Genomic DNA, 12,276 nt, shown 5'->3' with positions numbered 1-12,276 from the left:
ATTGTTTATCTCTCACAAAGACAAGTGGACAACATAAACACATTACATATAGAAGCTTCAGTGGGTACGAGCAATAATGCTGTAAACGTAAATGTAAACATAGAGTTGAAGCTAGGTGCTGAAACAAATGATACATACATATATTAAACATAAATGAATGACAGCACCAGGGACCAAGTTTTTAAGAGAGAAAGTAGTGAATTAAAATGCTACGAAAATAAGGGCATATGCCGACATCATTTGTTTCAGCACCTAGCTTCAACTCTATGTTTACATTTACGTTTACAGCATTATTGCTCGTACCCACTGAAGCTTCTATATGTAATGTGTTTATGTTGTCCACTTGTCTTTGTGAGAGATAAACAATTAGATAGAGCCATCGTTTGTCTAATACATGCCTAACGGCTGTCTGTGTCGGCTCTATCGAAGTTGTTAGTGAACGGATGCTGCGAGGGTGGGGGAGGGGCTAGCTGGAGCTTGTGACCTTTGACCACTGGGGTGGTAATTTGCATACGGGCGAAATGACTCTGGATCAGAAGAATGTTTTTTATTGGACATTCCGATGGTCTAGAGGCTAGTTTCGCTTGGTGCATTATCGCTAGGCGGTGGTGTCGAATCCAGTGTCACAGGTTCGAGCCTCGGTCGGCACATGCCCTTATTTTCGTAGCATTTTAATTCACTACTTTCTCTCTTAAAAACTTGGTCCCTGGTGCTGTCATTCATTTATGTTTAATATATGTATGTATCATTTGTTTCAGCACCTAGCTTCAACTCTATGTTTACATTTACGTTTACAGCATTATTGCTCGTACCCACTGAAGCTTCTATATGTAATGTGTTTATGTTGTCCACTTGTCTTTGTGAGAGATAAACAATTAGATAGAGCCATCGTTTGTCTAATACATGCCTAACGGCTGTCTGTGTCGGCTCTATCGAAGTTGTTAGTGAACGGATGCTGCGAGGGTGGGGGAGGGGCTAGCTGGAGCTTGTGACCTTTGACCACTGGGGTGGTAATTTGCATACGGGCGAAATGACTCTGGATCAGAAGAATGTTTTTTATTGGACATTCCGATGGTCTAGAGGCTAGTTTCGCTTGGTGCATTATCGCTAGGCGGTGGTGTCGAATCCAGTGTCACAGGTTCGAGCCTCGGTCGGCACATGCCCTTATTTTCGTAGCATTTTAATTCACTACTTTCTCTCTTAAAAACTTGGTCCCTGGTGCTGTCATTCATTTATGTTTAATATATGTATGTATCATTTGTTTCAGCACCTAGCTTCAACTCTATGTTTACATTTACGTTTACAGCATTATTGCTCGTACCCACTGAAGCTTCTATATGTAATGTGTTTATGTTGTCCACTTGTCTTTGTGAGAGATAAACAATTAGATAGAGCCATCGTTTGTCTAATACATGCCTAACGGCTGTCTGTGTCGGCTCTATCGAAGTTGTTAGTGAACGGATGCTGCGAGGGTGGGGGAGGGGCTAGCTGGAGCTTGTGACCTTTGACCACTGGGGTGGTAATTTGCATACGGGCGAAATGACTCTGGATCAGAAGAATGTTTTTTATTGGACATTCCGATGGTCTAGAGGCTAGTTTCGCTTGGTGCATTATCGCTAGGCGGTGGTGTCGAATCCAGTGTCACAGGTTCGAGCCTCGGTCGGCACATGCCCTTATTTTCGTAGCATTTTAATTCACTACTTTCTCTCTTAAAAACTTGGTCCCTGGTGCTGTCATTCATTTATGTTTAATATATGTATGTATCATTTGTTTCAGCACCTAGCTTCAACTCTATGTTTACATTTACGTTTACAGCATTATTGCTCGTACCCACTGAAGCTTCTATATGTAATGTGTTTATGTTGTCCACTTGTCTTTGTGAGAGATAAACAATTAGATAGAGCCATCGTTTGTCTAATACATGCCTAACGGCTGTCTGTGTCGGCTCTATCGAAGTTGTTAGTGAACGGATGCTGCGAGGGTGGGGGAGGGGCTAGCTGGAGCTTGTGACCTTTGACCACTGGGGTGGTAATTTGCATACGGGCGAAATGACTCTGGATCAGAAGAATGTTTTTTATTGGACATTCCGATGGTCTAGAGGCTAGTTTCGCTTGGTGCATTATCGCTAGGCGGTGGTGTCGAATCCAGTGTCACAGGTTCGAGCCTCGGTCGGCACATGCCCTTATTTTCGTAGCATTTTAATTCACTACTTTCTCTCTTAAAAACTTGGTCCCTGGTGCTGTCATTCATTTATGTTTAATATATGTATGTATCATTTGTTTCAGCACCTAGCTTCAACTCTATGTTTACATTTACGTTTACAGCATTATTGCTCGTACCCACTGAAGCTTCTATATGTAATGTGTTTATGTTGTCCACTTGTCTTTGTGAGAGATAAACAATTAGATAGAGCCATCGTTTGTCTAATACATGCCTAACGGCTGTCTGTGTCGGCTCTATCGAAGTTGTTAGTGAACGGATGCTGCGAGGGTGGGGGAGGGGCTAGCTGGAGCTTGTGACCTTTGACCACTGGGGTGGTAATTTGCATACGGGCGAAATGACTCTGGATCAGAAGAATGTTTTTTATTGGACATTCCGATGGTCTAGAGGCTAGTTTCGCTTGGTGCATTATCGCTAGGCGGTGGTGTCGAATCCAGTGTCACAGGTTCGAGCCTCGGTCGGCACATGCCCTTATTTTCGTAGCATTTTAATTCACTACTTTCTCTCTTAAAAACTTGGTCCCTGGTGCTGTCATTCATTTATGTTTAATATATGTATGTATCATTTGTTTCAGCACCTAGCTTCAACTCTATGTTTACATTTACGTTTACAGCATTATTGCTCGTACCCACTGAAGCTTCTATATGTAATGTGTTTATGTTGTCCACTTGTCTTTGTGAGAGATAAACAATTAGATAGAGCCATCGTTTGTCTAATACATGCCTAACGGCTGTCTGTGTCGGCTCTATCGAAGTTGTTAGTGAACGGATGCTGCGAGGGTGGGGGAGGGGCTAGCTGGAGCTTGTGACCTTTGACCACTGGGGTGGTAATTTGCATACGGGCGAAATGACTCTGGATCAGAAGAATGTTTTTTATTGGACATTCCGATGGTCTAGAGGCTAGTTTCGCTTGGTGCATTATCGCTAGGCGGTGGTGTCGAATCCAGTGTCACAGGTTCGAGCCTCGGTCGGCACATGCCCTTATTTTCGTAGCATTTTAATTCACTACTTTCTCTCTTAAAAACTTGGTCCCTGGTGCTGTCATTCATTTATGTTTAATATATGTATGTATCATTTGTTTCAGCACCTAGCTTCAACTCTATGTTTACATTTACGTTTACAGCATTATTGCTCGTACCCACTGAAGCTTCTATATGTAATGTGTTTATGTTGTCCACTTGTCTTTGTGAGAGATAAACAATTAGATAGAGCCATCGTTTGTCTAATACATGCCTAACGGCTGTCTGTGTCGGCTCTATCGAAGTTGTTAGTGAACGGATGCTGCGAGGGTGGGGGAGGGGCTAGCTGGAGCTTGTGACCTTTGACCACTGGGGTGGTAATTTGCATACGGGCGAAATGACTCTGGATCAGAAGAATGTTTTTTATTGGACATTCCGATGGTCTAGAGGCTAGTTTCGCTTGGTGCATTATCGCTAGGCGGTGGTGTCGAATCCAGTGTCACAGGTTCGAGCCTCGGTCGGCACATGCCCTTATTTTCGTAGCATTTTAATTCACTACTTTCTCTCTTAAAAACTTGGTCCCTGGTGCTGTCATTCATTTATGTTTAATATATGTATGTATCATTTGTTTCAGCACCTAGCTTCAACTCTATGTTTACATTTACGTTTACAGCATTATTGCTCGTACCCACTGAAGCTTCTATATGTAATGTGTTTATGTTGTCCACTTGTCTTTGTGAGAGATAAACAATTAGATAGAGCCATCGTTTGTCTAATACATGCCTAACGGCTGTCTGTGTCGGCTCTATCGAAGTTGTTAGTGAACGGATGCTGCGAGGGTGGGGGAGGGGCTAGCTGGAGCTTGTGACCTTTGACCACTGGGGTGGTAATTTGCATACGGGCGAAATGACTCTGGATCAGAAGAATGTTTTTTATTGGACATTCCGATGGTCTAGAGGCTAGTTTCGCTTGGTGCATTATCGCTAGGCGGTGGTGTCGAATCCAGTGTCACAGGTTCGAGCCTCGGTCGGCACATGCCCTTATTTTCGTAGCATTTTAATTCACTACTTTCTCTCTTAAAAACTTGGTCCCTGGTGCTGTCATTCATTTATGTTTAATATATGTATGTATCATTTGTTTCAGCACCTAGCTTCAACTCTATGTTTACATTTACGTTTACAGCATTATTGCTCGTACCCACTGAAGCTTCTATATGTAATGTGTTTATGTTGTCCACTTGTCTTTGTGAGAGATAAACAATTAGATAGAGCCATCGTTTGTCTAATACATGCCTAACGGCTGTCTGTGTCGGCTCTATCGAAGTTGTTAGTGAACGGATGCTGCGAGGGTGGGGGAGGGGCTAGCTGGAGCTTGTGACCTTTGACCACTGGGGTGGTAATTTGCATACGGGCGAAATGACTCTGGATCAGAAGAATGTTTTTTATTGGACATTCCGATGGTCTAGAGGCTAGTTTCGCTTGGTGCATTATCGCTAGGCGGTGGTGTCGAATCCAGTGTCACAGGTTCGAGCCTCGGTCGGCACATGCCCTTATTTTCGTAGCATTTTAATTCACTACTTTCTCTCTTAAAAACTTGGTCCCTGGTGCTGTCATTCATTTATGTTTAATATATGTATGTATCATTTGTTTCAGCACCTAGCTTCAACTCTATGTTTACATTTATGTGTTGTTTTGTCTGTACGTAAATTTCCGAATGTTTATTTTTATTTTTTTTATTTATCTTCCGGTATTACAAATAAGTGTCGACAAAACAATCACATGATTCTTGATTCGCTAGTCTAATGGTAACAATTTTTACATGTCAAACAGCTTTACGATTAGATCTACTCTCTGGTAAAATAAGCTTTATTATTATTCGACGATAGATCTGATAGTCACAGTGATACTTTACTATCAACTAGATCTATGAGTGAAGAGTCTAGACACTCTAACTCTAGTCTAGTCTCTAGTTCTAGAGTATAAAACTTTATGATACAATGATAGTGTATATTTATATTATTATAATTATAGTATTAAGTATATAATTATAAAATATAGCCTAATATTATTAATACTTACTAGATCTAATAGTAATAGGTAAAGTAAATTAAAATAGGAATATAAATATATATAATATATCTATAATATTAATATAGTATTATTATAGTATATAGTCAATAGGTTAGTATTATATAGTAGAATAGTAGGATTATACTACGTGCAGATAGACAGCTGCCAAATAATTGACCTGAAAACCTAGGGTCCTTCGATGTAAAGTTTTACCATAAGATTATAATTATGTCTAATAGAAGTATTTGTATATTATATTTATATGTATTATACATTGTATAATATTTTAAATATTTATAATATTATATTATTATAAAGACTACTAATACTACGGTCACGGTCGTAATACTTACTAATAGGAATATAAATATAATATTAATATAGTTTATATAGTCAATATAGTAGGATTATAGGGAATATTATCAATATTATATTCTAATAAGTCTAAGTATTTGTATATTATATTTTATGTATAATATTTATAATATTATAAAGACTACTAATACTACGGTCACGGTCGTAATACCGACTATTTGTGTATTAGCATTGGACTAATCCTAATTATGTAATATTATACAGAAAATCAGAATAGAATCTAGATCTAGTAGAGGGTCAATATTATATTTATTGACTTGGCTTTGGACTTGGTAGCCTAGGCTATAGTCCTATAATAATACAGCCATGGGCGTAGCCAGTTTTTTTTTCGGGGGTGTACATAATTAATCTTTATTACATTCTGGCCTTTTGGAAGACGTTTATTGTGCCCTAGAATAGGTTCTTCCTGGAATTAGTGGAAAACTTGTAGAATCCCAGCCCTTGCTAGCAAGGGGTCTAGGGGAGCTCGCAGCGCTCCCCCATTTTCGCCCCGCCACCGATCACTATTTCTGGTATTAAAAGCCAACAAAATGCATATTCTGGGGTACCTACAGTGCATTATCTTGCTATCAAAAAGTTTTATTTCAAAAACCTAACGTGCTATTCTTACTGACTTAGACCCTCTCGCACCGTTCGGCACATTTTCCGGCAAGCTGTTTCCGCAACTCTTATTAGGCCTATGCGTAATTCATTTTGTCGGAGAACATGTCCCGCAAAACCTCATGCGACGCTCTGTCACAACCTTACTAAGGGTTCGACTCCCAGTTCGGCATATGATTTATTTGATTTAGACCCGATCTCTATAACTGACTCCTAAAATCTGTCTTAGCCATCTTTGTTGAGCCACATTTAGTGTTTTTCAATTTCGGCAGAAGACTATTCACACTTTATTAATGGAGCCCAAGCCACTGGTAGAAATTTGTAACCTCTCTTGAATATGCTAGGAGAGATTACATGCCTGTATTTTGCTTTAGATTTTATATTGAAAAGGAAAGTTTTATCGTCAAAATAATCTGTTGAGAGGTTTTAAACTAAAAAATCTCTGGAGTTTTTCGGTTGTTTTTTTTTTTATTCAAAACCCCATTTAGCTACCATCATAGAATTTGGTGACTGTAGTTTGCTTTAAAATAATATTGAAGAGAGAGGTTTTCAACTCAAAACGCTCTGTAGGGAAATTTTAAGCTCAAAACCATCTGGAGGGGTTTTAAACTTTAAAGAAAAAGCCATCTGGAGGAGGGGGATTCAAACTCAAAACCCCTTTGGCTACGCTCATAGAATTGTGAGTGTGTAATTTGCTTTTTTTATATTGAGAGGGGGTTTATCGTAAATTTTGGAGGCGGTTTTAAAGTTAAAATCTTCCTTAGCTGTTTTCTTGGAATTTGGGATTGTCGTTTGCATTTTTTTTTAGTTTTGTTTATAGAAGAGGGGGATATAACTGCAAAACCCCTGGTAGAGGGTTTTAAACTCAAAACCCCTGGTAGGGGGTTTTAAACTCAATGCCCCTGGTAGTGGGTTTTAAAATCCAAACCCCCTGGTATAGGGATTTAAACTCAAAACCCCCTGGTAGAGGGATTTGTATCTCAAAACCCCCTGATAGGGTTTTTTTAATCTCAAAACTCCCTGGTAGGGGTTTTAAACTCAAAACCCCCTGGTAGAGGGTTTATAACTAAAAACCCCCTCAGTTGTGCTGTGGTAAGTGATGATTTAGTATTAAAATCTCACCTAAGATAAACAAAATGAAAGCAAAAATCAGTCAGGGGGGGGGGGATTTCATTTCCGGGGGTGGTGGGGTTTAAAACCCCCCACCCCCGGCTACGCCCATGATGTTCATGTATTAATGTATAAAACTATCTGTGCGAAGAGAAGTTATATCATCTTAGAGTTTTAGATCTAGGAATGGAAAGATGTAACATTACTAGTACGGTATTGTCTAATGAAAGAATGTTCGTCAGGAAATCTGAAGTCACAGATATAAGGAACTTATGTATGTAAAAAATGGTTTTGAAACACAAATTTAAAGGTTAATTTTATTTTATAATGAAATCAATGGCACTTCTTATGTATTTGCATGTGTCAAAGTAAAAAACTATCTGCGCAAAGTGTATTTCTTAAATTATATCTAGATCTAAATCCTTTCGATCTTTCCTCATGTCAACATTGTAAACAAAAAATAGATCCATATATAGTTCGTCCATCGTGGTTCGATGATGACCACTTTGTTATCCAGGGGGCTGAGGGCTTTGCACTGGGGTTTTGTGCCTCCTCATGTGGCTAGTGAGACCTATGTGAGCCCGGAATGTTCGGCCGCACACTGGGCAGGTTATTCCAGCTGGAGCTAGTGTCGTTTGTCTTGCTTTTCTTTTCTGGCGTTTTTCTTCTGCCAGCGTTGTCCTTTTTTCCTCAGCAACCTGTGCGCAAGTTTTCACAGCGCGACGCCATGATGCTCTGTCATGTGCCTCTGTCTCCCAGATGCCTGGGTCTATGCTGAACGCCTTCAGAGAAGCTTTGAGGGTGTCCCTGAAGCGATTTCTTTGACCACCTTGCGAGCGCTTTCCTTCGCTTAGTTGGCCATACAAGAGTCGTTTAGGGATGCGGTGGTCTTCCATTCTGTAGACGTGACCTGCCCATTGCAGCTGGGACTGCATCAGGATTGTGTGGATGCTTTGCAGACACGCTCTTCGAAGGACTTCTGTATCTGGTATTTTGTCTTGCCATTTGACATTTAGTATTTTTCTCAGACATGTCATGTGGAAGTGGTTCAGTTTCTTTGCATGTTTACTGTACACTGTCCATGTTTCTGAGACATAGAGCAATGTAGGGAAGATGATGGCTCTATAGACCCCTAGCTTTGTGTTTGTGGTGATACCACGTCTGTTCCAGACATTTTTAGACAGTCTGCCATAGGATGCACTGGCCTTGGCGATACGCAGGTCGATTTCACTATCGATTTTTCCATTTCTGGAGAGTGTGCTGCCAAGATATGTGAATTTGTCCACTGCGTTTATATCCTGTCCATTTATAGTGATGCTTGGATCCGAGTAGGCTTTCCCAGGAGCAGGTAGATATAAGACTTCAGTCTTGTTCGTATTGATGGTAAGGCCAAAGTCTGAGCATGCTCTAGAGAAGTCACTGACGATGCTCTGCAGATCGTTTTTAGAGCAGTCATTTAGGGCACAGTCGTCAGCAAATAGCAAGTCTCTGATTACTGCTGTATTTGTTTTTTATTTTGCTTTAAGCCGCCTCGGGTTGAATAGGCCACCATCAAATCTGTATGATATATTTATCCCGTTGTTTTCTTTATTTGTGAATGCATCTGTCAGCGTAGCCGAGAACATGATACTGAACAGTGTAGGTGCTAGGACACAGTCTTGTTCTACCCCGTTTGATACTTCGAAGGGCTCTGATGGTTCTCCACTTTCTTGGACACGAGCCTTCATGCCATCATGTAATAGTCTCACCATGGTTATGAATTTTTGTGAACAGCCATACTCAAAACCATCTGGAGGGGGATTTAAACTCAAAACTCATAGCATTTTGAGTGCCTAATTTGCTTTTTTTTTGAAATATTGAAGAGGTAGTTTTCAGCTTCAAACCCCGCTGGCAGGGGGTTTTAAACTTAAACCCCTTTTGGCTTCACTCATAGATTTTATAGTGTGTAATTAAATTTTTTTATATTGAATAGGTACTTTTTAGCTTCAAACCCCAACTGTTGGGGGGGGGGGGTAAACTCAAAACCCCTTTGGCTAGGCTCATAGAATTGTGAGTGTGTAATTTGCTTTTTTTTACATTGAGAGGGGGTTTATCGTAATTTTTGGAGGCGGTTTTAAAGTTAAAATCTTCCTTAGCTGTTTTCTTGGAATTTGGAATTGTCATTTGCATTTTTTTAGTTTTGTTTATAGAAGAGGGGGATTTAACTGCAAAACCCCTGGTAGGGGGGTTTAAACTCAAAACCCCCTGGTAGAGGGATTTGTATCTCAAAACTCCCTGATAGGGTTTTTTTAATCTCAAAACCCCCCGGTAGGTTTTTTTTTAACTCAAAACCCCCTCGGCTGTGCTGTGGCAAGTGATGATTTAGTACTAATAAATAAACAAAATGAAAGCAAAAAAAAGAGGGGAGGGGAATTTCATTTCGGGGGGGGGGGGGGTACGCCCATTAAATCAGCGATGGCAATACACCAGTTATCAACCATAATTAATAATGCCAGTAATGGAATCATAAGGAATCATTTGTAAACACTTGTCAAACGATAAGCATTAGTTTTCCTACATACTAACATAGTAGACATTTTGTATATACAATATATTTAGTTACATATTTACATATAATAGATTCATAATTCATACATAATTGCTATCAATTCTACAATATTTTTTATTAGGTACTAAGCTGAAATCATAATACAATATGTCAGCTCCTGCTGCCCCGCCAACCTATAATGAGACTATGCAACAAAATCCATCTTTGCCTGCAGGTGGTAAGTAGTTTTCTTAAATATGTATCAGGTACATCAGAATAATTTACAGTTTTGGCATAAAGCTAAAATTTAAATTTAAAAAAAAAGTATTTTTCTGCTCAAAAATAAGTCAATGATTTCTTAAGTATCCTTTTCCCAAGATAAACTAATGTACCGGTAGTTGGAAAAAAAATAGATACAGCTCACTAAGCATTGTTTTATACTGGAAATTAAACTAATATCATAATACAAATGTCATTTAAAGTAGCTCTCTCTAACTTTTGTAGTTCATTCAGAAATTTTTCTAAATAGTCAATATAAAACATGCACAGACTGTATTGAAAGGGACCACCAACTTAAAAAAAAATTATTATATGTTATAATGGCAGTATGCAATGTAACCTATGTTGTAGACTACAGCAGTAGTATTTTTACTGCTTTTTCCATTAGTAATTATGCACTTGCTTGATTAGTAAGTTTCAGAAATTCCTTTAGAAATAAAGATTAATATGACCTTGCCCAAACATCCATATAAATTTATATCAGTGTGTGTTAGGGTATGTGAATGTCTAGGTGTATATGTACATATTATACAAATTACATATACACCTATCTATTATATATTTTAAGGGTCCTTTCTGACTCTTTCACCACTCACCTATCGCAAATTCTCCCACTTGCGGAGGATGAAAAAACATGTTATTACTAACCTTGCACCTAGAAAATTAAGCCATTTTCACAGTAAATACTGCAGGGGTTAAAATTAACAATTTAAAATGATTTTTTATTAGCAATTTTGAACCAATATAATTTTTTAAGAAAACATTTCAACAAATACAAGATCGTACTTGAAAATGTGTTTTTGTGTGCATTGACTGAATACATGTTTTTATGTGTTAAAAAAAAAATGAAATGTAGGTATAAATATATTATTTTGTTGTAGGACTATTTTTTTATGACATTGAGGGAGGGGTGATACCTGTAATCAAATTCATAGGCAAAACATATTTGGGGGTGGGCGTTATAAAGCAAGCCGTACTAATTAGATGTAATGATTACTTCAATTTACAGGCAGTTGAAAGTGAAAAAAAAAAAGGGAAATTTCAGTTAAAACATTATGGGACTATTAGGATTTGTATGATGTAATGAAGAATAAATAAAATTAAAAATATCATAGAGCCTATCAAACATTTAGAATAAGAAGATAAATAGTCAGATAGTGTAAATAAGACTATTTTTTAAATGAAGAGTGGAGAGTTGGTGGGAGGGGGAGAAGTAAGTGATACCCAAATTTACGAATCAGTCCAATTCAAAGTAATTGATACTGAATCTGTTGGCTAAAGGAATGTTTATTATTATTGTTAAAAGTTTAAAAAAATAGTAAAATAAACAATTTATAGCTTGTGAACAAACCAATGAAAGTAGCTGGTGGTTTATGCTAGTATATAAATACTTCAAATATTTTGAATTAAAGTTTCTTTTTGTTAACTTAAATTTTTTTATCTTAATAATAATATTGAAGTTAATATTTGCTTATAAAATATACTTAGCTATATTAGTAACCTAGTTTAGAAGCATTCTTTTAATCAAATCTCTATTGTATAAGATATCTATTCTTTGTTCAGCCTATCAGCCTTCTTATGGGACTGTAAACCCTCCACCAGCTGGAGGGTATCAGCAGCCACATTATCCACCCTCAGGATCAGCTTATCCACCACCTCCACCACCAGGAAGCTATGATAATAAAGGGTACCCATCACAGCCTATGGGTTATCCATCTGGATCAGTCCCATCATATCATACAAGTAATGTTGTTATACAGTCACCTACACAACAAGTTGTACTGGTTGGAGGGTGTCCTGCTTGCAGGGTAAGATTTACATTTTAACTTAGTATTTAGAATCCAATGAAACCAAAGGCAAAGAATGTTGGGGCAAATATTTTTTTATTTAAATATTTGATCCCTATTACTCAAAATCATAATGTTTAGTGTTGTGTTCCCATTTTGTTTTAATAGATTCATTGAGGGGAATATGTGGTTTCTGTAACACAACAATATGTTGACAATTGGTCTTTATAGCTCAATTATTATATTATTTGTTTCCTAGTTTCCAACCTAAATAACAATATGTTCACAAATTTGTTACTTTGTTCCTTAGTTTTGATTTTTTTCCTTCCTGTTCAAAATAAGTTTGGTTTT

General features: G+C 38.0%; 1 protein-coding gene across 2 annotated transcripts in view; it reads left to right on the top strand.

Moving 5' to 3' along the window:
• The first annotated feature begins 4,863 nt into the window (after nucleotides 1–4,863).
• Nucleotides 4,864–12,276, top strand: part of LOC106057345 (brain protein I3-like) — a 10,640-nt gene continuing 3,227 nt past the window's right edge. The window contains exons 1-3 of one of the 2 annotated variants that reach the window (XM_013214520.2): nucleotides 4,864–4,982; nucleotides 10,002–10,097; nucleotides 11,702–11,946. In XM_013214520.2, the coding sequence (XP_013069974.1) occupies nucleotides 10,028–10,097; nucleotides 11,702–11,946 (315 nt within the window). In that variant the 5' untranslated portion in view covers nucleotides 4,864–4,982; nucleotides 10,002–10,027. Of the gene's footprint in view, nucleotides 5,032–10,001; nucleotides 10,098–11,701; nucleotides 11,947–12,276 lie in introns of both variants that reach the window. The other variant, XM_013214513.2, reaches the window with a different exon arrangement.

Source organism: Biomphalaria glabrata, chromosome 2 (assembly GCF_947242115.1).
Source record: "Biomphalaria glabrata chromosome 2, xgBioGlab47.1, whole genome shotgun sequence".
Lineage (NCBI taxonomy): Eukaryota > Metazoa > Mollusca > Gastropoda > Planorbidae > Biomphalaria > Biomphalaria glabrata.
Note: the sequence above shows the minus strand (reverse complement) of the source record. Positions and strands in the feature narration are given on the sequence as shown.